Source organism: Martes martes, assembly GCF_963455335.1.
Source record: "Martes martes genome assembly, chromosome: 8".
Taxonomy (NCBI): Eukaryota; Metazoa; Chordata; class Mammalia; order Carnivora; family Mustelidae; genus Martes; species Martes martes.
Window position 1 is genome coordinate 17,603,619 of NC_137895.1, and position 24,412 is coordinate 17,628,030.

The following is a 24,412-nucleotide window of genomic DNA, read 5'->3' on the forward strand; positions in this document are numbered from 1 at the left end:
TCAGTTCTGCTGCCTGGTCCAGCTCCCTCTTTTCCTTCACCATGCCTAGAGCTATATACAGTGTCAGAGAAGACAACCTTCCCAGAACACTGGAGCACTGTTATTTGGTCAAGGACATGAGATCAGACATGTTTCTATTTAAAAAATGCAAACTAAGGGGTGCCTGGGTGGCTCAGTGGGTTGAGCCTCTGCCTTCGGCTCAGGTCATGATCACAGGGTCCCACATTGGGCTCTCTGCTCAGCAGGGAGCCTGCTTACCCCCCATCTCTCTGCCTGCCTCTCTGCCTACTTGTGATCTCTGTCAAATAAATCAATCAATCTTTTAAAAAAAATGCAAACTAAGCCTTCACGCTTCATCTTTGGGAACAGGGATCAGCAGCCTTTACGAGTTTCTCATTTGAAAAATACACTGCCAAGATTCTTTCTTGCTCTAAGACCTAATGATATAAAGTGACATTTGTCTAAATCCACTGTACTCCTCACTACAACCACTTTAAAAGGAGGGAAGTGGCAGCCGCTCCCTCAGTGGTGGGTCCTGACAGACACAGCAGACCTCTCCCACCAAGCCCAGCCTGGGTCTCTGCTAGGCCACAGCTAGCTTCAGAAGTCTCAAGGCTCAAGAGAAAAATGGAAGATAACACAGTACACAAACAATGAAGTTTCCATTTAGGAAGACTGAAGGGATTTAACTACAGGGAACAGCTCTCATCAAATCCTTTGGGATTGCTGCTGCCAGCAAATACAAGAGGAGGAAGGTATAAAAAGAGAAAATTATATATTTCTAACACTAAAACCTGCAAAGAGGGAAGAAGCACAAGGGTAAAACTGTTAATTTAGTTGAACAAATAATTTCTTTAAAGACAGACTAGGATTTGGTTCAAGTCTTAAAACCCCATTAAAACTCAGGGGGCTTTGCCTGGTCGATGTCTTGACCTGGACTGTGCTAGTAGTACTGGCTCTTTATTAGCCCAGCGGCTACACATTCATTAGTTGTTTGTTATATAATTTAGAAATAAACTCAACATAAATAAGCATTGCTAGTGTTTATTATCACCTGACAGCGACAGAAACATTCTTCTGCTGGAAAGAGCAGTCAATTCACCAAATTCTATTTCACCACCCACCTGATTACTGAATTTATTAGAATTATACTTAGTTGGCTCTGTTAATAAAACTTCACATTCAGCAGAGGCCTGTATTTAACTCTTTTTAAGACTCTAAAGACTCACTATATACTTCTACGTTTCTAATTTAAGCAATTCTGTTCCCCTGACTTTATTTTCCTGAGAATGAACAGCTTAAAGCTAACAGCAATTAGTCCAACACACCAAATTTAAGTACTAGATCACTATATGAATGAATAAAAATTGTGTGACTGAGTTATACAGCACTGTTATTTACCTACATTTAAGAGACAGACGCATTCACTATAGATGACAGTATATGGAAATAATAAAACTGCATAAATCAAAATTTGCTTGGAACAACCTTACCTTTTCTAAAAAATTCTAGACTTTTTCAGATGAATATCCTTGTTACATGTCCTCTTTAAGAGAGAACTAACTTGGTTCAAATATACAACTTCCTATAATGTCTGTAAATGTTTTTCTACATCCCATTAAACAAAGAACCAAGTGCTTGGCAGAGTCTACTCCAATTTATGGAAACTGAATGGAAGAATTAAAAGCAGCAAGTCCAAAGGGAGGGACAGAAACTGTGTGATGAGTCGCAGCTATCTGAACCACACTGCTGTACTCAATCCTCACGCAGTGAATGGCAAAGTCAGGTTGTGCCCAGGCCTACCTACTACAATAACCTACATTTTAACGTACCAGGAGGGCTGGGTGAAGCAAGCTCTTAACCCAAGGGACCCAGAATATTGGCAAAGACTGTGTGTCCCCACTTAACTAACGTCACCAATTCTACCTCTGGGCTTCCAGGGAACGTGGTCTGCCTATCAATGTTATTAGTGCATCAGTGATTAGTGGAATCTGCACACCTATACAATTTGCATTACTCATCTCTGTATTTCCCCAGCACTGACTGCACTGCAAATAGTGGGTGCTCAATAGCAATATTATGTAACTACACCAGTAGAATTTCTAAAATGTCTATGAAGAAGTCTAATATACTAAGTGAAAGGAGACCTCTTGTTAACCAGGTACATTAAAAGTAGGTTTCCAGGAAGGGCAGAGTGTATGAATGGCAGACTCAGTGGGGAGACATGCAGACACAGGAGTAAATAACAACTTGGGGGGGGGGGCAGAGGTGGGACTAGAGGTGGACTAGATTATGTGTTAAATTCATATTCCGTAGGTCAAAAGTGTCACCTCGACTGCCCTTTTTGTTGGCAAGAGGAAAGGACATGAGGCATGACACCTCAGAAATAAATAATGAAACTCTTAGTACCAGCCTCAGACCCCAAAGGTCATGGACAGAGAATAGCCTTGTAAGGATCTGAGGAAAGAGAGATGACCCCAGCATAAGAACACTTTTAAAGTAACTGATTCTCTAAGACTCCAGACTTGGAGAAAAAAGTACTGTTGATTTTGGGGCACCTGGGTGGCTCAGTGGGTTAAAGCCTCTGCCTTTGGCTCAGGTCATGATCCCAGGGTCCTGGGATCGGGCCCCGCATCGGACTCTCTGCTCAGCGGGGAGCCTGCTTCCTTTCCTTTCTCTCTGCCTATCTCTCTGCCTACTTGTAATCTCTGTCAAATAAATAGATAAAATCTTAAAAAAAAAAAAAAAGTACTGTTGATTTCAAACAGGAAGTAAAGGCATGAAACAGAGGAAGCAGAACTAATCTGAGTAGGGGCAATATGTTTCAAAGTATGTATTTATGCCTTATTTTAGTATTTAATAAACTATTAATCAAAACTCAGAAAAGCTACAAAATAAATTACACTAGCGAATGTCCCATACCCTGAAGATCTTAAAACTAGTATCAGGGGGCATCTGGGTAGCTCAGTTGGTTGAGCATCTGCCTTCAACTCAGGTCATGATTTTCAGGTCCCAGGATCCAGCCCCATATCGGGATGCAGCCCCATGTCCGGCTCCCAGCTCAATGGGGAGCCTGCTTCTCTCTCTCCCTCTGCCTCTCTCCCTACTTGTGCTTTCTCTCTCTCTCGAAAGAATAAATAAAATCTTTAACAATAACAACAACAAAAAACTAATATCCCATAAGGCTGGAGTTTCCCTCTTCAAGGAAATGGTGATCTAGGATATTAATCAACTATGCAGCCATATCAACCTCATTTTCTTCTATCAGATAATGCAATCTACTTTCCAAAGGCAGAAATTTCTCTTCAACTTTCCCAGGGTTGCCAGGGTACTCTAGTTGTTTTATACAACAAAGACTAACCATCTCTTTCTCTCCAGATAAATGGTCCACCCCACCCCCAAAACATCAGCTCATGAACGGATTTCTTTGGAGAGAGAAAAATGAAACAGCTTCAGAGGTAAGCAAATACTTACACTCTTTATGAAACTCTCTATGTAAGAATTTATTTGAGGGGCACCTGGCTGGCTCAGTCAGCAGAGTGTACGACTCTTGATCTTGGGGTCATGAGTTCAAGCCCTACACTGGGCATAGAGATTACTTAAAAATAATAATAACAAAAATAAAGAATTTACCTTAAACATTCTGGTTTTCTATTACAGAAAGGTACTCCAAGTACAGTATCTGTTCTTACCACAACAGCTATGGCAGCTATCTGACACAGAGTAACTACAGTAATTTTATACATAAAAACCATCAACAATAAAAACTCCAGGTCATTTTCTAGTCCCATAAAGATGGATGGGTGCTTTGCAAGATCACAGCTCAAACCCCTCAAAGCACAGACAGAAGAGCAGCTTCTCCCGCCATACCCGTCTCTTCGGTGTTCCAACCATAATTGCGAGAGTCTTGCAGGGCCTGTCCTAACAAAGCCGCTTGGTGCATCAGTTTTTTAGGTATGCAACCCACATTCACACACGTTCCTCCGAGACCTGCAACAACATTGAGAAATCAGATAACATCGAGCATCACAATCCTTCAAAGAAGAGGTCAGTAATTATTATTATGCTATGAAAGGTCATAATTTATTTGCTTAATGTAGCCAATACTATTTTTTACAAGTTTATTCCTAAGACTCATGGCATTTCTAAGCTCAGAGAGCCTTATATATCAAACATAGTAACACATCCTAAAACACAAGAAAAAGGAAATTATCACAATTTCCACATATTTCAAAGATTCAGAATTAACTACTGATAAGGAAGCCAGAAACTGAAATTTTACTTGGTGCACAGTCCTATTCTCACTACCACATCTACGAATAGAACTAAATGGTAAAGGGGGTGTTGAGCTGGCCACAGCTGGACTGCAATGGGTCTAGAACTGCAAGTAAAATCTGGTGTACGTAAGCTTTTTCTTTTTTTTTAAGAAGGTGGTCAGGACTCCTGGTAGCTCAGTCAGTTAAGCATCTGCCTTCAGCTCAGGTCACGTCCGAGGATCAAGTCCCCCATAAGGCTCCTTGCTTAGTGCGGAGTCTGCTTCTCCCTCTGCTTCTGCTTATGCACACACTCTCTCTCTCCCTCTCTGACAAATAAATGAATAAATAATCTTTAAAAAAAAAAAAAAAAAAGGTGGCCTACAGCTTTCATGCATTCTCACAAAAGGATTCATGATGACCAAAACAAACACACCCAAAACAAACAAACAAACAAAAGGTTTAGCATCTCTGAGCTTAAAGAACATGGTGATAGACTGTCTGCATTAAAACAAAATGTAGGCAGACTGAGGAAGAGAAAATGGTAAAGGAGTGCCAGACCAGATGGCAGTGGACTTCACATAAGCCCTCCGAAGAGAATGCTTCCAGACTGCGACTAGGGACTATAAGCTCCGCAGGCTGGAACAGCTATGCCCAATACAAGAACAGTGACTGATACCAAACTGACACCTAATAAATATTTGCTGAATGGATCAATTAGAAACTCAGACACTCTCTTATCCAGAGTTCCTGCTTCTTGCTTCTTAAGCTAAGTTGTCTTGATAAGATTTATGTATCACACCAATCCCCTTCTCAAAGGGAATCTCTAGATAGATCCAATTCCTCATCTTGACCTACCAGGACCAGTACAGCCTGACACCTGCCTTCCTCTCCATTCTTAGCTCCAGCTCGTACCACCCGTGCTAAATTCATGAAGGACTCCCAACTGCCTTAGGGCCTTTGTATGTTCTATTCCGTGACAGAAACCGAAAAAAGTCCCTTGAAAGGTTCTTCCTCAACTTTTGGCATAGTTGGTTCTTTCTCACTCTTTTGGCCTCATCTAAAGGCCACCTCTTCAGAGGCCTTCTCTGATAATTCTCTCAGAGTTAAACTCTTTCCTCTACCCAGTTCCTCTCTTTTCCACCATAAAATTTTTTGTAGTACCATTTATTATAATTCATAAAGTTCTTGCTTATCTTTTGTCTCCCCACTAGCATGTAAACTCCACAAGGGCAGGAACTTCATGTCTACCAAGTCCACTGCTATGTTCTCCAATGCCCTGGTTCATAGTAAGTGTTTAATTAATATTTGTGGAATAAATGAATAAGGACCATTTAATTCACCAAGACTAAGAAGCAGCATGGGCTATTCATTAAGATATCTAATTCCAGTTCTTGCTGAATGTAGGAACTGGTTTTAGAACAGAAATCCACAGGTAAGTTTTTAAACTTTCAGTAATAAAGCCCCCAATTTTACAAGGTTACTCAAATATTTAGCTTTAAATCATTATAATAGCTGTGGATAAGGTTTTGCATTATCTTGACTCTGCCAAAAAAAACCCTAAATTTTCAACATTTAACTGGAGTCCGTTTTAACAGCACAAGTGTGCTGTATATATACATATTTGTATATATACATTGCTGTATATATACATATTTTAATTTTTAAATTTTTAATTGGGTTTTGGGAGCCATTTAAGCCAATACCAGGGGAAACCCTGCTTTTACAAATTCACTTCTAAGATATTTTAAAGCTTACCCCATCTAGTTCCATGAGGGGTTGGAGTGACAAAATCCAGGACCATTACCTTCTTGTCATATTTGGCTGCCTCCTATAAAACAAAAGTATTAAAATCAATTGGCAAGGTGAACATGATAGACTAGAAATGGGCTTTTAAAACTCCAAGCTATTCTTCCTAAGCTATAGTGCCTAAGGCATAACCAGTTATTACTGCCTTGGAATTTCATATACAAGATGATCAGCATGATTCCAAGATAAAAATTAAGCAATATTCAGATAATCCTAAGAGTAGTTTTAAAGAATATGCAGAGTACAGTTGTAAAACCGTCAGATGGAAACACTAGAATCCTCTTATAAAATTCCACTCACACAATAACACATTAAAGAATAATCCGAAAAACCTGTGGTCATTTCTAAGCAAAAAAGTGAGTATCCAATTAAAAAGATTTATGATAGTCTATATAACTCTTAATTCAATCTGTATCCTGTAAGTATTTTTTAAAGAACTTTTAAGTTTTACCTAATTCAGTATCTAGGCAGAATATTGGAAACAATTTTCTTCTAAAATTGTCAGATTTCTTAAAATTTCATGTGAAGAGCCAATGAAAAAGCTGACGATATCTATAAGGTTTCCAAATCAATTTTAGAGCAGTGACAACAACTTATGAACAGTCATAAGTTCATTTTGCACAGTACCCTTTACCCTTCTCAGAAAATAAGCTTTGTGTATTGGCAACTAGACCTCCAGGTTATTTGAAAGGACTGAGCCTATGAGACCGTTAAAACCACCAGAACTAGAGTAAAATACAACTGCTATTACTCTTGTATCATTTACAACAGAGTAGTGCTTCATGCTGGATGCTGGCCTGCTCCTCGTTTGGGCTGCTTCATTTGAACCTACTTTTACTCATCCACAAGCTACACCTCAGGGGAGTATAACCAACTCATCTTTAAAAGTACCTGTTGGGGAAGGATGACAGGCCCCAGGCCCCCCACACACGGAAAATGTATCTCAGTTTAGGGCCAGAAGCCTCACTCCTTAACCTCCCTTATATATACACCCTCTACCCCCATTACCCCCAAGTTGGAGTTAGTGGCTATTCTTGTAGTTCAGTTCGTATACAAAGGAGGCAAGCATTTTTAACGATTACATTTAAGAAATCCAGCTGCTCTCCATTTTTCTACTGGGGATGAGGGAAATAGGGAAATCATCAAAGTGAAAACCTTTATTAGTATTTATAAAGAATAAGATATGTAATTTCAAACCACTTCTATATGCCTTTATTAGCTTTGAAAAGTCAGCCAAACTTAAAATGAATCAAAATGTGTGTCCCAAAATATTGGGCCTGGTACTGCTATAGAGAAGTACTTTCATAAAGAAGATATAGTCCAACCTGGAAAAATGATTCATAAAATAGTTCCTTTATAAATATGTCCTGCCCAAGTTAATGTGCAAAATGCCCCAAGAGTGGCTCAGATTCCAGTCAGGAATATGGCTATTCCAACCAACACCCAGATAACACAGAAGGAGCCTTGCCTTAGCAGCTGCCAGTCCTCCTGAGCCCCCTCCGATGATGATGAGGTTGTAGTCATAGGCCTCAGGGAGATCCTCAGAGCCATTCATTTTCAGTAGCTTTTGAAGTCTGCCCTCCTGATAAGCCTAAAGAAAAACAATGGCGGGGGAAATAATGGAACTTAAAAACAACGAAGTCTGAAAAGTTTCGTGAGAAAACCTTTCTTTAAAGAAAAGCAAAAGGAATTTTCAAAGGAAAAATACTAATTTATATTACAGCACCCAACTAGAAAATGTGTAACGCTCCTTTCAAGCGGTGAGCAGCGATGTGCTTTCCTTAGGACTGTCCAAGTACCTTTTCACGTGATAGAGAGCTACCGCGGAGACGTTTCCGCAGTACTTCTACATACATTAGGGTCTGACATTCCAACAAGACAAAACTAGTCCTAAATCAAGTCTCATCATCAGTCCTTTTAACCTAGAATTATTACACCAGGATCCAAACGAGGTTTTTAATACATGTGTACCGTATGTTTTTAATAAAAGTATCAATTCCAGGAATGCCTGGGTAGCTCACTCGGTTAAGTGCCTGCCTTCGGCTCAGGTCATGATCCCAGAGTCCTGGAATCCAGCCCCAGAGGGCTCCCTCTGCCTGCCACTCTCTCTCTGACAAATAAGTAAAATCTTAAAAAAAAATATCACTACCAGTCAGCAGCATCTTTATTTTCTACTGTCAAAGGTACCACAATGAGCAGGCTGAGGTCTTCAGTTAAGACAGGGTCCTGGCAAATGGCAACTGAAACAGATCAGCCAAATACTTAAGACTTTTCTACATTGTTTAAGTAAAAATTCAGGAAAAAATCATTAGTTGACATTTCACTGCATGAGAAATTAAACATAAAAGTCCCTGATTTTCAAAGGCATTTTTTCTTTTTTTTTTTTAAAGATTTTATTTTTTTATTTGACAGAGAGAGAGAGATCACAAATAGGCAGAGAGGCAGGCAGAGAGAGAGAGAGGGAAGTAGGCTCCCTGCTGAGCAGAGACCACCCCCCCATGCGGGGTTCGATCTCAGGACCCCGAGATCATGACCTGAGCGGAAGGCAGAAGCTTAACCCACTGACCCACCCACGCACCCCTCAAAGGCATTTTCAATAAGCAAAGGAAAAAAGGAGGATGGAGGAGGCTAAATGAATAAACACGACTCTACAAAGCTTACTTTTTTTTTTAAGAAAACATTTTATTATTTTTATTATATATATATTCTTAGTTTTTTAAGTAATCTCTCCATCCAACATGCGGCTCAAACTCACGAACCCAAGATACTCTACTGACTGAGCCAGCCGGGCGCCCCTCAGGCTTACCTCTTTCATCTACCTGTGCACGAGGCCTCCTGTAATTTATTTAGGATTTAGTTTCCATGTACTTGCCACATAACAAGCTTTGTAATATAAATATTATAGACTTTTAATTTTTTAAAAACTATTTCATTCCACTAACTTTTATACACATTTCATATTAGTTTGAAAGACTGTTCTGGTAATATATTTAATATTACCTTTTATTAAAACAAAAATCTGTGGTAACGTGAGACAGTGGTTGGAAACACTGTTAACAGGCACTAAAAAAGTTTTTGTAAAAATCAAATTTTAATCTCAACAGTCAAAAAGAGCCCCCAAACTTACCAGCCCAGATTGCGTATTTTTCTCCTGCCTACCATCAGCTGTAGGGGGTGAAAGGCAGAGCTTAGGGTCAGTAGAGCAGGGTTCTTGGGATGTGGAAGGGGGTGCAGTAGAGGAAGGTGAAGGAGGAGGCACGGCACTGTGGCTGGCCCTTGGCAGAGTGGCAGGTACACATGGTGTCTTGGGGACTGAAGGGAGCACACGTGGAAACCAGCAACAGTGAGGACCAGACGGCCTCACCCTGACCGTCTGTACAAAAGGTCTAACATGAGAGGCTGGTAAACACAGCCAGTATTCATGAACTTGCATTATGGCAGAAGCTCCTTCTTCAACAGAAGGCACTGTAAGGGGAAAAACAGTTTGGTAATAACAATAGCCATTCAGATCAAAGGATCAATATAAGCTTCAGGTAACAAGCATTACTCCCTAGTTGCTCTCAAAGAGCATAGGCTGACTTGCTGGCTTAAAAGAATTAACTAATAAATGCAGCTAGATGTTCTTCTGGAAAAATAACATGACCATTTTTAATCTCAGCCTCAATTTTATCTGCAAGTACTTGACACAGCCAGTGCCAGAACACAGTCACTGGCTGTCTAAATGGAAACTACCCATTTCATAACCACCCCCCCTTAATATATCTACAGGAAGAAAGAAAATGCACTGTCATGCTGAAAAGCCACATACTCCCTCTACAAATGTGTAATCTGTTCTGTACTGAAATTCTGGATCACACCGGATTCTTACAGTTCATGCTGGAAGTCAAACTGTATCAACCAATGTACAGATTTTACAAAGAAAGCTGAGTGAGCCTGAACTTTATAAAGTAAAATCAGTAAGATACAGGGAACTAAAGCATTCCACTGACCCCAGAACTAAACATGGTGTTTTAAAATTATAATCCAACTTAAAACTGAAATTCTGTCAATAAGGTCCAAGTTAAGTGGTTTCCCACCCGAAATATATATAAGACGGATTGTAGAAAACAGCTCCCCCAGGTGCGTACAGATGGGTAAGGAGAGAAGGAGAAAAATGTCCCCTATTTTCCTCCAATTATGAGTGCTAGAAATAGTGACCACCAACTGTAGTAGCTGATAAAGAACAGGAATTCTTAAAACTTTTTAGTCTCAGGATCCCTTTAAGACCTTAAATTATTTAGGACCCCAAAAAGCTTTGGTTAATGTGAGGCTTATTTATAAATTTTAGTATGTTAGAATTTAAAACTAAGTAAGAAATTTTAATATTAAAATATTTTAAATTATTACAATATTAAAAACCCTAAGTATGACTGTTAAACATAACATTAACAATAATCTTTTAATTAGTGGGAAGAGTGGCATTTTATATCTTTGTAATTCTCTTTAATGTCTGTCTTAATAGAACACCGCTCCTGTCTTTTCTGCATTCAGTCTATTACAACATCACCTGTCTGGAAAATTCCATGGTAGACTTGCAAAAGAATTGCAACAAAACGAAAAAGCATCTTAGTAGTATTATAACAAAATAGGTATAGTAGTATTATAACAGTAGTATTATAACAAATACTATAATAGTAGTATTGTAACAAAAAAGCATCTTAGTAGTATAGAGATAATTCTGACATCAAGGCCTTCCTCTTAGGGCCTCGGGAGGCCCCAGAAGAATGTAGACCACACTTTTGAGAACCACTGCTTTAGGACTTAAGTGTAATTACACAACACCTTATACCTGCAGGTGTCTGCCAGCCTTAGACACTGGATATTCTTCCATTTGTCTCTCTCAGGAATGCCTCTCCCCCACCCCACCCCTAGCAAAACACTGCTGCAGACTCACCTTTGAAAAGGCACAACACAGAAAGTAATTCTAGTGTACCAGATTTCTTTAAAATTAGAATAATCTTTATGTTTCCTTCCCCCCAAACATGAATCTTATGCACATGTACTAGTTTTTACCATTACACATCAGCTCTGGTGTTGAACTGACCTGGGTTAATATATGTGCACTACCATTCTCTAAGCTAGGTGATGTGGGCTGATCACCTAACCCCTAGGAGTCTGCTTTTTCATTTTATAAAATGAAGTTAACATATCCTTGTACTTCACCAACCTGCAGGATTTAAGTGAAATAATGCCTCTCAGCCCAGTGACTAGTAGGAAAAACCTGTCTAGGTTACTAACTCTCCCCTTCCTAAAGAAGGGAACCTGCAGGGTCAAAAGGCTCCGGCATGAAAGGGGTCCTCTAAGCAAAGAGAGACCCTAAAAGAAGTAGATCAGAAAGAAACAGAGACAATATACAGTAACAGTCACCTTACAGGCAATACAATGGCACTAAATTCATATCTCGCAATAGTTACCCTGAATGTTAATGGGCTAAATGCCCCAATCAAAAGACAAAGGGTATCAGAATGGATAAAAAAACAAAACCCATCAATATGCTGCCTACAAGAAACTCATTTTAGACCCGAAGACACCTCCAGATTTAAAGTGAGGGGGTGGAAAACAATGTACCATGCTAATGGACATCAGAAGAAAGCTGGGGTGGCAATCCTTATATCAGATCAATTAGATTTTAAGCCAAAGACTATAATAAGAGATGAGGAAGGACACTATATCATACTCAAAGGGTCTGTCCAACAAGAAGATCTAACAATCTTAAATATCTATGCCCCTAACATGGGAAAAGGCTCCGGCAGAGTCCAGCAGATTCCCCCACACCTCCCTGCACCCCATCTCCCCTGAAATGCCCTCTTCCCATCAAATCCTGATAAGAGTACGTAAACCACAATGTTAAATTATTTTTATTTGGTGTACACAAACACATTATCCTTTCCAAAGTAGTCCTTTAGGGCTGGAGGGGGAGGTTCTTTTACCAACATTCTAAGACTCCAACACAATGCCCGTTTCTTCCATTAGGTCTCCCTCAAGTTCCCAAACAACATTCTCCTTTTGTTCCTCCCCACTCCATTAACATATTATCATACCCTTATACAAGGCAGGCAGAGGAGACCTCACTACAGTTGCAACCGCAACCATGAGGACAGACTTAAGAAGTTGCACTGGTATCTTTGACAATGGAGGAATTATAGGTGGTTTCCAAAAATTGAACCAGGCAAGAAAACAGATTCTGCCCTCAGAGCCTCTGCAGAACCAGCCCTGCTGACACCTTGATTTATAGCCCAGATAAGGAGATTTGAGATTTTTAACCTCTAGAGCTATCAGAGAATACATTTCTGTTGTTTAAAAGCCACTAAAAGTTTGGTAATTTGTTACAGTAACAAAAGGAAACCAATACAAACACTGAAATATAAATTCCATGAGAGATGGTCAATTTTCTGTCCACCACTTTTTTCCCCAGTGCCTAAAGCAGTGTCTGTACAGCAAGCCCTCAAGCAACTGCTCAGTAAATTAACAAGTGCCCATTCCAAGATTCCAAGATTCCAATCGCTTGGTAATGGAGTTCCCCAAACAAAGGCAAAAGCATAAGGAAGTCATGAGAAGGGAATGAGAAGCAGTTCTCCCTCCTCCTCTGCCCCTTCTCCCTGTGCTCCTTCTTTCTCATTCTCTCTCTCTCTCTCTCAAATAAATAAAAATCTTTTAAAAAATTTTTAAAACGCTGGGGCGCCTGGGTGGCTCAGATGTTAAGCATCTGCCTTCGGCTCAGGTTATGATCCCAGGGTCTTGGGATCAAGCCCCACGTTGGGCTCCCTGCTCAGAGGGAAGCCTGCTTCTCCCTCTCCCACTCCCCTTGCTTGTGTGTTCCCTCTCTCAGTGTCTCTGTCAAATAAATAAATAAAATCTTAAAAAAAAAATTTTTTTAAAGCTACAACTTCAGAGAAGGCCCCCAAAACTACCTTCCCCCTAAATCTCTATATGCTCTATTAATGCTTTTAGTCAAGTCTCCAATACTCTCAGTAAAGAGACGGGCACTTAACAGAGGAACCTGGAGAAGTGTTTAAAAAAAAAGAGGCAGGATACTGTTGCTACTAACAGATAATTTTCCTCTAATAGCAAATCTCTAGAAAACCCAAGGAACTTGGTTGGGAAAGACAGGCTCAAGTGAGGATCAGCAAGACCAAATGATACTCCCATGACTGCTAAATAAATCAAAGGGTGGTAGACACCAGGAGGGTTAGCATTCCTTCACATGAAAAAAGGGAAGGAATGGCTCCTTCAGAAAACTGAACTTTATGAGAAATATCTATTTTGGCTAAAACCCTCAACTATTACTAAGAAACTTGCGCACACATACATTAAGATTGCTCCTGTCAATCTTGACGTCATTTATTTAGTCTCTGGACTTCCCTTCCCTATACCACGCTAGACTTAGTAGGAAAGTTTATTGTTACTTCTGTGCAAAACAGATACTTATCCATTTCCCAAATCATGCCTAATAGCAAAATCCACTACTATCAAAGATTAAGTTCCTACAGGGATCAAGAAAAGTAGCCTTCAGGCACCTGACTGGCTGCACAGTCAGTAGAGCATGCGACTCTTGATCTCTAAGTCCTGAGTTCGAGCCCCACATAGGACATGGAGCCTACTGAAAAAAAAAAGAAGAAGAAAGAAAAGAAGCTTATTTAGGCATGCTCTATACCTTCAAACTTGTTTTCTTAAAGACCCAAATTTTTGGCATAACCTTGAAACAACTGCAAGCAACAAAAAGAAAAAAAAAGGAGCTTTTATGGTTAAGTAAAGAACATTTAGGTAAGTTAATTATATATTTCAGTATAGAGAGAGATCATTTCCAGGCATTTAAAGCCCTAACAAGAAACACAAAATTGAACGGGGAATATTCAAGGGTGTTACATAATGAAACACCACTGATTCTGAAGGTCACTAGCAGAGATTACAAAGTGTTTGGAAACCAGAGGCTAGGGAAGAAATTAACCATGTAGATAAAGACTATAACTGGTTTTGTGTTTGAAATAATCTGACAAAAATATCTTCAACTTCTGAGGAAACTAATATATAAGGTAACCCAACTGCCGCCCAGTTTAGCATTCAAATGGGATAGTTTATTTTTTTTTTAAGATTTTATTTATTTATTTGACAGAGAGATCACAAGTAGGCAGAGAGGCAGGCAGAGAGAGAGGGGGAAGCAGGCTCCCCGCTGAGCAGAGCGCCCGATGTGGGGCTCGATTCCAGGACTCTGGGATCATGACCTGAGCCAAAGGCAGAGGCTCAACCCACTGAGCCACCCAGGTGGCCTTCAAATGGAATAGTTTAAAAACAAAAAGAAACAACTCATGAATCTCTGATGCCATAATTTCTCAAAATTCCATGTATTTGACCTCCGTATTCCCCTGCCTAGAATACCTTTCTTCTATCTTTGACCAATCCCTACTCACCTTTCAGCATGCACTTAACTGACGCCCCACGTAACAGAAGTAGAATGTCTCTACAGTAGATAAGTCTAATCACAGGAGAAATTATTTAGATTATGGATACTCCCTCATTAATCTTACTGAGTCCTCCTTGAAATGAAGCATGACATCTAGATTTTTTTACAGTATTAACACTGCTTATTCACTGCTCTACGGATAGTCTTTTTTGACTACTTTTTTCCCCCACTCTTCCCCCAACCTTGTCAGGAGCCCCATACAGGTTCCCTCTAACAGAGGAAGCAATGCAGTATCAAAGAACATCATAAAATTGATTTTTTGGTAAATTATGAAATGCCTCTTATGAACTTCAGAGCTAATTTTTATTGATAAAGTCTTAAAGGGCATTTAAAAAAAAATCTTCCTGCAAACATGCCAGTGAATAATTTTTTAATAACAGAAGATCATAATACCTTATAAACTACCAAAAAAAAAATACACTGCACAGTAAAACAATTTCTGGTGTTTTTGAAAATACTTTCTCACTTTACATGAAATAGTTATGTGCTTCTACTTGATTATACTCTCCATTTTGAGATACTTTAGAAAAGCCACAAAATGCATCCTACACGAAGAACAAAAATCCCTAGTAGGAGTTTGTGATCATAGCCTCTGAAATTTCAAAAGCTGCCACAATATTTTTCCAGTCCTGTAAACTCAAAGATATAACTCCTTGTTTCCTGCCATGAGAACAGGGATCATTTCCCTCACCCACTTGGTTAATATTAATTGGCTCTAATATGGGCAGCCTGTCTTGGTCAAGCCTTATTCTCGCAAAACCATCCCTTATAATGAAAGAAACATAAAATATATTCTCCACAGTACGAGAAAAAGAGTTTGGATCAATCACAAACTCAAAATAAGACACAGGAGTATCAGGATACTTCCGAAAGTAAGTTTGCAACAATCCCAAGATTCTTTCTACTTCTTTTTCTGTTGCTTCTTGATTATTACTCAGGTCCAACTTCCTCAGCTTTGTAGGCATATCCCCATTTTCTTCCATTTTGAGAGCTTTTTTGTGGTGTTCAAGTCGGGGCCTTGGTGCAGGTTTGGACTTGAATGAACCAAAAATAAAGTGGAATGTCTCAGCTTGCAAAATCCAGGACGATGCTTCCTTCTGTACTGCGTCCCAGAAGGAAAGAACTATATTATCGTCAAAGCCACTCAATTCATCATGTTCATCGTCCATCCAGTTTAGACCCACAAATATAAACAGAAAGTCACAAAACGCTACTTGATTAAAAAAGCTCATATCGCAATTTAGTTGCTTTGCTTTTTCTTTACCCAAATCAGAAGCCAGAACAAGAAACTGGGCATCGAGAGCGGCTTCTCTTGTTCGGCTCACTCCATCAAACAGGACATTGGCTTCTTCGAGCGCCTCGGTTAACGAGTCGCTCACGGTGTTCACTATGTCATCACGGCTCTGCTGGACGTTACAGATGAGCTGCCGGTACTGCTTGCGGATTTTCCGGCATTTCTCCTCGTCACCCGCAAGCCCTAGGACGCTGGGGTCTATGTTGGCCTCCCCGTAGCTGAGGTCGTCAGAGCAGCCATCAGCCCCCACCCCCACTTCCACCTTCATCGGCTCTTCCCCGTCATCCACCTGCTTCACAGAGTACGCGCTAGCAGCGATGGTCCCCACCGGCTCCTCTCCTTTCTCTACACCTCCCCCGAGGGAACCTTTCTCATCAGACATTTCCGCGACCGGCGCTCTCAGGGGACACTCTGCTAACGGCCTTCACAACGTTTTTCTGACAACAGCGGAAACTGAAAGGGGTCTGTGGGAGCGGAGGACGTCGGACCCAGCGGAGGATATCGGCCCATGCGCACTGGCGACGGCCCGAAGGCCCCGCCCCAGCTCGCGCCGCCTCCCGGCGGCCCCGCCCTGCGGAGCCCAGACCCAGCGCGTTGGCAACCAGCTCGATGCGGCGCACACAATGCGCGCAATAATGGGCCCCCTCTCCACACTGGAATAATACCTGCTCAAGCGACAGCCATTATTTTAGCAATCACTGACAGTGTTCTCTAGCTTTCAAAGAAATACCCAGAAAATCTTATGCAAAAACTCTACGGGGGGAGGCGGGTTAGGCGCTAAAGGTTCTGCACTTTAAAACATTTGCTGTCACATAATGCAGTTAGGTCAATCTAGGTTTTTCGTTCTTACTATGATTAAAAGGTAGGGTCTCTGGGGTTCTGTCTTTTTGAAAACTAAGTCTGGCTATGTTGTAAACTGCCTATTAAGCCAAAAATCAGGAGTTGCAGAACGTCCACCACAAATAGGTGGAATTCTCAGCGCTCAATTGCAAGGTGCTGTCTGGAATATATTCTTCATTATACAAATGCATATTAGTAAATAAATACCTTCCGGGCCCTCAAAAGCCAGACCCCTTCCAGCCAATAGAGGAGGCAGACGCAGGGCAAGTGAGCGTCTGAGCCAGCCCAGGGGCAAAGGTGGGGGACTGTCCGGCATTACCCAAGTGACCTAGGTTCTCCACCACCCAAGGGTGAAAGAATAAAGTGGGTTCAGCCTCCGCAAAAGAGCAGTTTATCTGGAAACCTGCCAAAGGGCAAAGGCCACAAACTCCCAATGGAGATAAATCTGAACCCTGAAAGGTGATTAAAGCTACGAAGATTTTAAAAGCAATCTGATATAAAGATATGAAAGCAAATGCTGTGAATCAAGTGACTACATTGGAAAATTCACCCACTGGTTCACTGGAAATTCAGTACAGTTGGAACAAAGGACTTAGCCCATCAGTCTCACAAGCAGCAAAGTATATGTAACAATAAGGAATACATTTTGTTTTTAAAGAAAACAAAAAAAAGTGCACTCTCAACCCACAAGCTTTTCACTTCAACAGGTGCCCCTTTAATAGGGCAGAGGACACCACAGACAGAACACCACACTGTACCTGTCAACCTGGGTTTCAAGGCACCAGGAAGTAAATTAGCCCTATATTCCTTCTTATGAATCTAAACTAGTTCATTTTTCCTTGTCTTTAGCAGAAAGTTTCTTACAAATGCATGAACAGCACAACCTAGTATTCAATTTCTCTAAACTTCTTATATTATTCTTCATCTACCACAATTTTCTTTTCTTTTTTTTTTTTAAAGATTATTTATTTATTTGAGAGAGAGAGAGAGGAGTAGAGGGAGAGGGACAACCAGACTCCACACTGAGCCCCATGCAGGGCTCCATCCCACAAGCCTGAGATCACAACCTGAGCCCAAATCAAGAACTGGAAGCTCAAATGACTGAGCCAACTCAGGGGCCCCCATCATAATTTTAAATAGAGGTAAAATTCAGAGAAAAAAACATTTATTTTCCAAAAACACCAGGCATTGTGGTTATTCATGCATATATATTATCCAGCTGTATCAGACTGAACCTCTCTGAATCAAGAATCTGGTCTTAAATCTGCAAAGCAAAGCTGTTTTTACAAGGATACATTTGAGTATGCACACTGCAATATATAAATGAATATAGATGAGAAACTTTGTTCCAGCACCTACTGCAAGTTATTTGGCACAAAAGATTGATTTCACAGATTAGTGGGAAAAAAGTAGATCCAACACACTGAAAATAAAAAAGTTTAATGCTTTTCAGAAAGTCAACCTTAACTCTCCTCTGAAATAAAGAAGAAGAGAAAAGAAAAACAAAAGTGGTCCCCAGGATCACCACAGGACCATATTTTCCTCCCCAAGTTTGACCATTTACAAACTATTTAAATATGTTTTAAATCTTAGATGAAAATACCCAGCTAATTCCGAGTTCCAAAAACAAAAATGTTTCCTTTTAGAGTTCACCATATTCTTGGGAGCTTCTGATATCCTTTTCAAATTCAATAAAAGCAATTTATAAAAGAATTCCAAAAAATAAACCAACCTTCCCACCCTAAGGTGCCTACTTTCTCCTGTCTCAAAGGAGGGAAAACAGGCAGATACCAATTTGCTCTATACCGAGCCTTTCATCCAAGAATTTCAAAATGGTTTAGAAAAATAAATTAATTCTCCCAACCTACTTATAAAGTATTAATAATACCATTCACAGGGATTTCTCAGGAGATAACAACCCACACAACTTGCTCGGAGCAACAGAACACATCAAGGCAGGCATCATATTATTAAGTAGTATTTCCAGTGCCAAATTCATTCATTCTATACTAGCTAGATCCCTGTCCCTAAGAACCTTGGTAACATGTAACTTAGCTCACCCTCAAAAAGTCATACTTGCATTATATTCTGCCTTTTTAATTCTGCGTTTAGAGCACAAGGTTTTAATGTTGCTACAAACTAAAAATCTTAAGTCTAACGATTTTCCTTAATCATTTAAAAAATGGGATTTCTCCACTTGTGAATCCTGAAATCACTAAATAGCAATTTTCTACCCTGAAGTCCAATTACTCATAATAATTACGTAAACGTAGCTTAAAAAGAAGGAACAGCAATGAATAATTTCAGTTATGCTGGTAAACTTATCTTTGGATTGGTAACAGAAAGCAAAAGTGCACTAGCTCTTCAAAGACATCACTAAAGTCTACCATCCCCATTCAGTAAGGCTAGTTCAGGCAACCATGACACACAGCTTGGCCTCCAAGACAACTCAGCTCTTCTCCTCCCCTCTTTTCCTGTTTCAGGAGTTGCTGCCAAGAGCTCAACATGGCCCTACATTTCTTTTCTTCTTTTCTTCAGTTTTTGATATTTTCCAGCCCCTCTGCTCTAAGTTCAGACTCATTCATTCCCAGCTCCTAGGCTCTCTCCCACAACCCCCAGTGTTCAACACAAACATGAGATGGATGTCACAGGTTAAAAGCCTCTTTGTGGCCAAATAAAAAAAGAACTCACCTAGGGTCCATGGGGTTTTAACCACAAGATTAATCTGTAACAAATGGGCACAGAAGAAACCTCTGGGCCAAAGCCGGGGCCAATCAGGTTTGAGTCCCACACTCGAGCAGATATGCTTATCCTGCTATGAGCTTCCTCCCTGAACTTTTCTGTTCCTTCTTTCACAGCAGTTTTCTCTCCCCTCATCCTGCCAGGGTATCTATTTAATACTTAGCTAAAAAGAGTCTTACTGATAAAAGTGCTAGTTTGAGTTGTCAGATTAGCAGGATGTTAGGTATGTTTTCTCTTTCATCTGAATTTCCTTTAAGGTTATGCTTGAGTGTATATGGTTTTGCTTTGGTTGGTGTTTTAATATTTAAGGTAAACTTTGCCATGATCAAGGCAGATACACATTTTTTTAAATAACCATGGACAGGGGAAGGAGGCAAACCTGGGTTCTAATCTTGACCTATTACTAGTTATTAGGTTCTCTTAGGTAGGTTGCTTAACTGCTCAACCTCCAGTTTCCTCATCTGTAATGTGGGAATACTACTACTTACAAACCATAAAGCTACTGTAAGTATTGGAGGAGAACTGCGTGACAGATCTGATTATATATTCAATTACTGAATATTTAGTAAATCTAAATCATCCCAAAGATAGCAAATGTTTATTAATAGACATTAGAAACCAAACAGAAAAAAGTATACAAATCAGTAACCTCACTCTTAGGACAGAAAGATATTTTACTGCATATTCCATATCCATATATCTGTAAGGAGGAATACAGGAATATATCCAACTACAACTAATACCGGTGGAAAAAATTTGCCATATAATGCAATTTAAACACCTACTAAGGTTTCAGCGAATGGAAGTGTATCTAGTACTTTGAAGAGGTAAAACTCTGTACTAGATCATCTGAAGCAGGGTCTATTAAGAGTCTGAGGTTATTCTCATTGAGTGATTCCTTGGATTTCAGCAGATTCTTTAAAAACAACAACACAGTATCCAAAAGAGGCTTCAAATAACTGTTCTATCCAAATAACATGGCTTTACTGCTAGTGAAGTAAAAGATGACTGTCAAGTCTCACAAAATAATGCGGACTTGAGCATTTAAATCCTTTAGAGTACATAAAGCCGCCACACTTGCTTTGTGGTCAAACACTTCACCGACAGCAGAAAACCCAGGGCTGGCCGACTTTCCAAGTCTCAAGAACGAACATAAACAAGGGTGTGGGTTGAGAATAGAACCTTTCAATTACAAGAGCAATTACCAACTCTTTTAGGACACACCTCAGAAATCAGCAATGACCAGGAGCATCATTTTGATAGACTGCGAGGAGGAAGGCACTGGCTATGTGGTTTTTAAGGAGGTAGCCTTGCAGGATGGAGGCCTAGGCTCAAATCAAAACTAGTGCTGTATTAGTTTTCACTTATCTTCTTCAGAGTCTGATTTTCCTCCATTGTCAAATGAGTCTACTGAATGTCTTCTCTGCCACACAGAGTGGTGGTCACTCTTTATAAAAAATCATATACAAACATTTGTTGACAAATACACCTTAAATATATACACTGGCCCTGCAGATTTGTGTTACAGAGAGGAAAGACAGTGCCTAGCCCAAAGCTGAGAACACAGGTACTCAATAAATAGTAGCTAAATAAATGTAATGTGACTTCCTTCTCAACTGACCTGGACACACTTGCATAAGACAATGAAGGCAGACAAAGCATCCATTCATTCAACAAATACTGAATGCAAACTAGGTGTTAAAACACACACACAAGATACAAAAATAAATCATTTTTGTCGTAAAGGAACACACAATTTAGTAGGCAGAGGAATGCAGTTCCTCTCAGCAAGCATGTAATGAATGAATGCTATTTGCCAGAGCTATGTTAGAAATACCAAGATCTGCACGGGCTCAGGCCTGAATCATGAATACTCAATCACACTGGGGAGATCAGGCATGCATCCCAATAGCTGTAACACAATGTCAAGTGCTGGCAAGTATGAGTACAACACCATGAACTTCACAGACAGTCCTGGATTCCATTCCTGGTTCTGCAATTTAACTAGCTGTGTAATCTAGGCATGTTCCTTACATTCCCAAGGCCTCCATAATCTCATCTGTAAAACTAGATAATACACCTTTCTGCACAGGGCTACTGTGAAAATTTAATCACCTAGGTATTACAGCATTTAGTCTAATGTATAGTAGACATTCAATAAATGGTACTCTCATTAATAGGCATGCTCATTTAAGTATTTGCTGAACTCTAAAAAAGACATGGGATCTCAGACACAGAGAATAAAGCTAACTCTTCACTTTTGATACGTAATCCAAAAAATTGTAATTGGCAGGATTCCCCCTTTTCCAGAGATAAGAATTTGTTAGAAAGAATGGACAAATCTGGCCTTGTACTCTGACACAGGTAGGCCGTTGGAAAAGTCAGTTTGAGCAGGAAGATAAATCAGAAACTGGAATAAAGAATTGAACAAAGGAAGGAAATTTTAGGAACTCTAGCTGCAACGGTGGTTCCACTTCCAGTAGGTAAGGGAGCAGAGCAAGAGATAACCAGAAAAGCAGGTGGGCGCCAGGCCCTGGAGAAAACAGAATACCTAGCTCAAGGGTGTGCCCTGCACCCTGCATGCAGATCTGGGGGCAGGGAAGGAGCAACCAGAAGATGCCTCCAAGATCCAGTCCACATGGACTGGAAGGGGCGGGAGATCAAAAGTGGGAGGCTTGTTAGAGAGACTGCTGAAGCGGTTTAGGCAAAAGTTAATAAAGACCGTGGGCATGTACGCCGAAAACAGTCAAGCCCTGGCAAGTGAAGAGACAGGAGAGCCCAGAGGCAATCTGAAGCCAGGACCAACAGAATAGGGAAAGAACAGATGAAGAGCAAAAAGGAGGTTTGTGTTGCCACTTAGTTCAAGTGGGAGGACGAGGCATGGGGTCTCAACACGGATTCACAACTACTAAAAATTCCGCTAGATAAATAAGCCCCAAAGAAATTTACTTGCAGTCCTAACAATCCAGGCCTCTTTTAAATCTCATTAGTCCTTACCCCTTACCTTCTTATGTCAGCCAACCTGTCCACTTCCCCCATCTTCAAAGCAGTCCTCCCATCCTCCTCAGGCCACCTTCTCTCAGCCAAAGCAGGTATACCCCGAATCTCCCCTGAAGGATTATGTCAGGGGGAAGAATCAAAAGACACAGAGTTCTCTGCCAATTTTGGTAGAGTATTAAGTAAGGAAAGGGATGGCTGAAGAGTTATTAAATTACCACCGATTTCCCAGTGTTTATTCGGTTAAGTGTCTGGTTTCTGGTAACTGTAGAAGTCAGGCTTGAAAGGAGGAGACGTGCCTTTGTTTAAACGTCTACCCACACAGCAACAACAACGGATTGTGGGGCTGGAACCTCACAGCTACGGGATCACACCTGAGCTCCACCCACAACTGTCTTCAAAATTTACCCGGATGCCAGTCAGGCACTGCTTTCTGCCTGGCATCTGTCCTACTATTAACCTGAAGAAATTAAGTCCCCTGTTGCTGGTTTTAGTCTTATCTCCCAAGACTATTATCTCAAACTACTAGTCTTAATTATGTCCTGCACTCAGTAATACCAAGACATACTTTTCCATTCACTTCCCTTTTCCTCTCAGTTTTCCCAATTCTAATTATTTAGCAACCAATCTTGACCAAACTACCTTATACGTGAAAGTAATCTCAAATGTGATATTTATCCTAAGAATTACCTGAGGGAACTTGCTTAAAATAAATTAAAAAGCAGATCCTAGCCCTTAAGGTTTACTTAAGACCTCAGGTAAAGCCCAGGCATGTACATTTAACAAGCACACCAGGAGATTCTGCGCAGGTGGCCCATACACTAGATTTTTGAAAAGACGCTTCCTTAAAGCAAGGTAGGTATTGCTGCTGCTCCTACTACTGCTGCTGCTACTACTGTGTTTACTGAAGGGAAAGGGAGACAAAGGAACAAAAAAGAGGAGAAAGGAAAAGCAGGCATTTTAAGGAGCCCCCTCTCCCCCTTTTATGTTGCATTTAAGTATAAGATCTGAACCTTTTTTTTGGTGTGGACTTTAGGATTATAACACTAATCCTATAAACACTTAATTCTCTACTAAATAAATGCCCTTCTCCACTCAAATCCAACATGCCCTAGAGATTTTTCAAAACCCACCATTTAGCCCCAAATGTGGGCAACAGTTGGCTGGAAATCCACAAATATTTAAAATCCGTAGTCCTTACTTCCTTGTGTTTCTTCTTCCATGCCTTACTACTCATTAGAAAACAAAAATAAATGATACAAAGTAGAACGGTAAGCTTACTTAAAAGAGACTTGTGAAATGATTTTTTAAATTTTAACTATGACTTGGTGGTATACTTTTCAATCCTGGCACTGCACCTCACTTAATGTCTGAAATTAACCATCATATGGATTGAAAACATCAGATCATACCAATAAAGTGGATTCAAAGCTTATAAAAACTGATTCTTTTTACTCCCACTGATGCTAAAACCAGAACCATTTGTAGAATTTATATAAAGGTCAAATGCACACATAGCTTTTTAAGTGCAAATTTATGACACAGGTAGAGAAAACAGATCAGACAGAAAGCAGTATTAATAGAACTTTGTCTCATCTGACTTGCAAACTAAAGGTCTGACTAATACAATACACTTTAAATCAAACTAAAAGCCTTTTTATCCTTTAATTATTTTGCATTACGTTGCTATTTGTTTGTTTGTTTTTTTTTAAAGATTTTTATTTAATTATTTTGACAGGCAGAGATCACAAGTAGGAAGAGAGGCAGGCAGAGAGAGAGAGAGGGAGAAGCAGGCTCCCCGCTGAGCAGAGAGCCGGACATGGGGCTCGATCCCAGAACCCTGGGATCACGACCTGAGCCGAAGGCAGAGGCCTTAACCCACTGAGCCATCCAGGTGCCCCACGTTGCTATTTGTTTTGAAGTCTATCTGCATTTCCTAGTCCACTGTCCATTCTTCAAAAATGGTAATAAGATTCC

General features: G+C 40.2%; 2 protein-coding genes across 5 annotated transcripts in view; both read right to left on the minus strand.

The window, feature by feature from the left end:
• The window catches only part of TXNRD1 (thioredoxin reductase 1), a 94,060-nt gene that overhangs the window by 41,283 nt on the left and 28,365 nt on the right, over positions 1-24,412 (minus strand). For all 4 annotated transcript variants that reach the window (XM_080811402.1, XM_080811403.1, XM_080811404.1 and 1 more), the window contains 3 exons: positions 7,531-7,653; positions 6,012-6,084; positions 3,871-3,990 (listed from right to left, as the gene is read on the minus strand). In XM_080811402.1, the coding sequence (XP_080667528.1) occupies positions 3,871-3,990; positions 6,012-6,084; positions 7,531-7,653 (316 nt within the window). The remainder of the gene's footprint in view (positions 1-3,870; positions 3,991-6,011; positions 6,085-7,530; positions 7,654-24,412) is intronic.
• Positions 14,918-16,370, minus strand: EID3 (EP300 interacting inhibitor of differentiation 3). Its single transcript, XM_080812462.1, has one exon. It carries the CDS (start codon positions 16,236-16,238, stop codon positions 15,129-15,131), a length of 1,110 nt encoding a protein of 369 aa, XP_080668588.1. The 5' UTR covers positions 16,239-16,370; the 3' UTR covers positions 14,918-15,128.

What these genes read in the sequence shown, in the direction of transcription:
- EID3 (XM_080812462.1), bottom strand. Translation starts at nt 16,238, where the DNA reads ATGTCTGATGAGAAAGGTTCCCTCGGGGGAGGTGTAGAGAAAGGAGAG.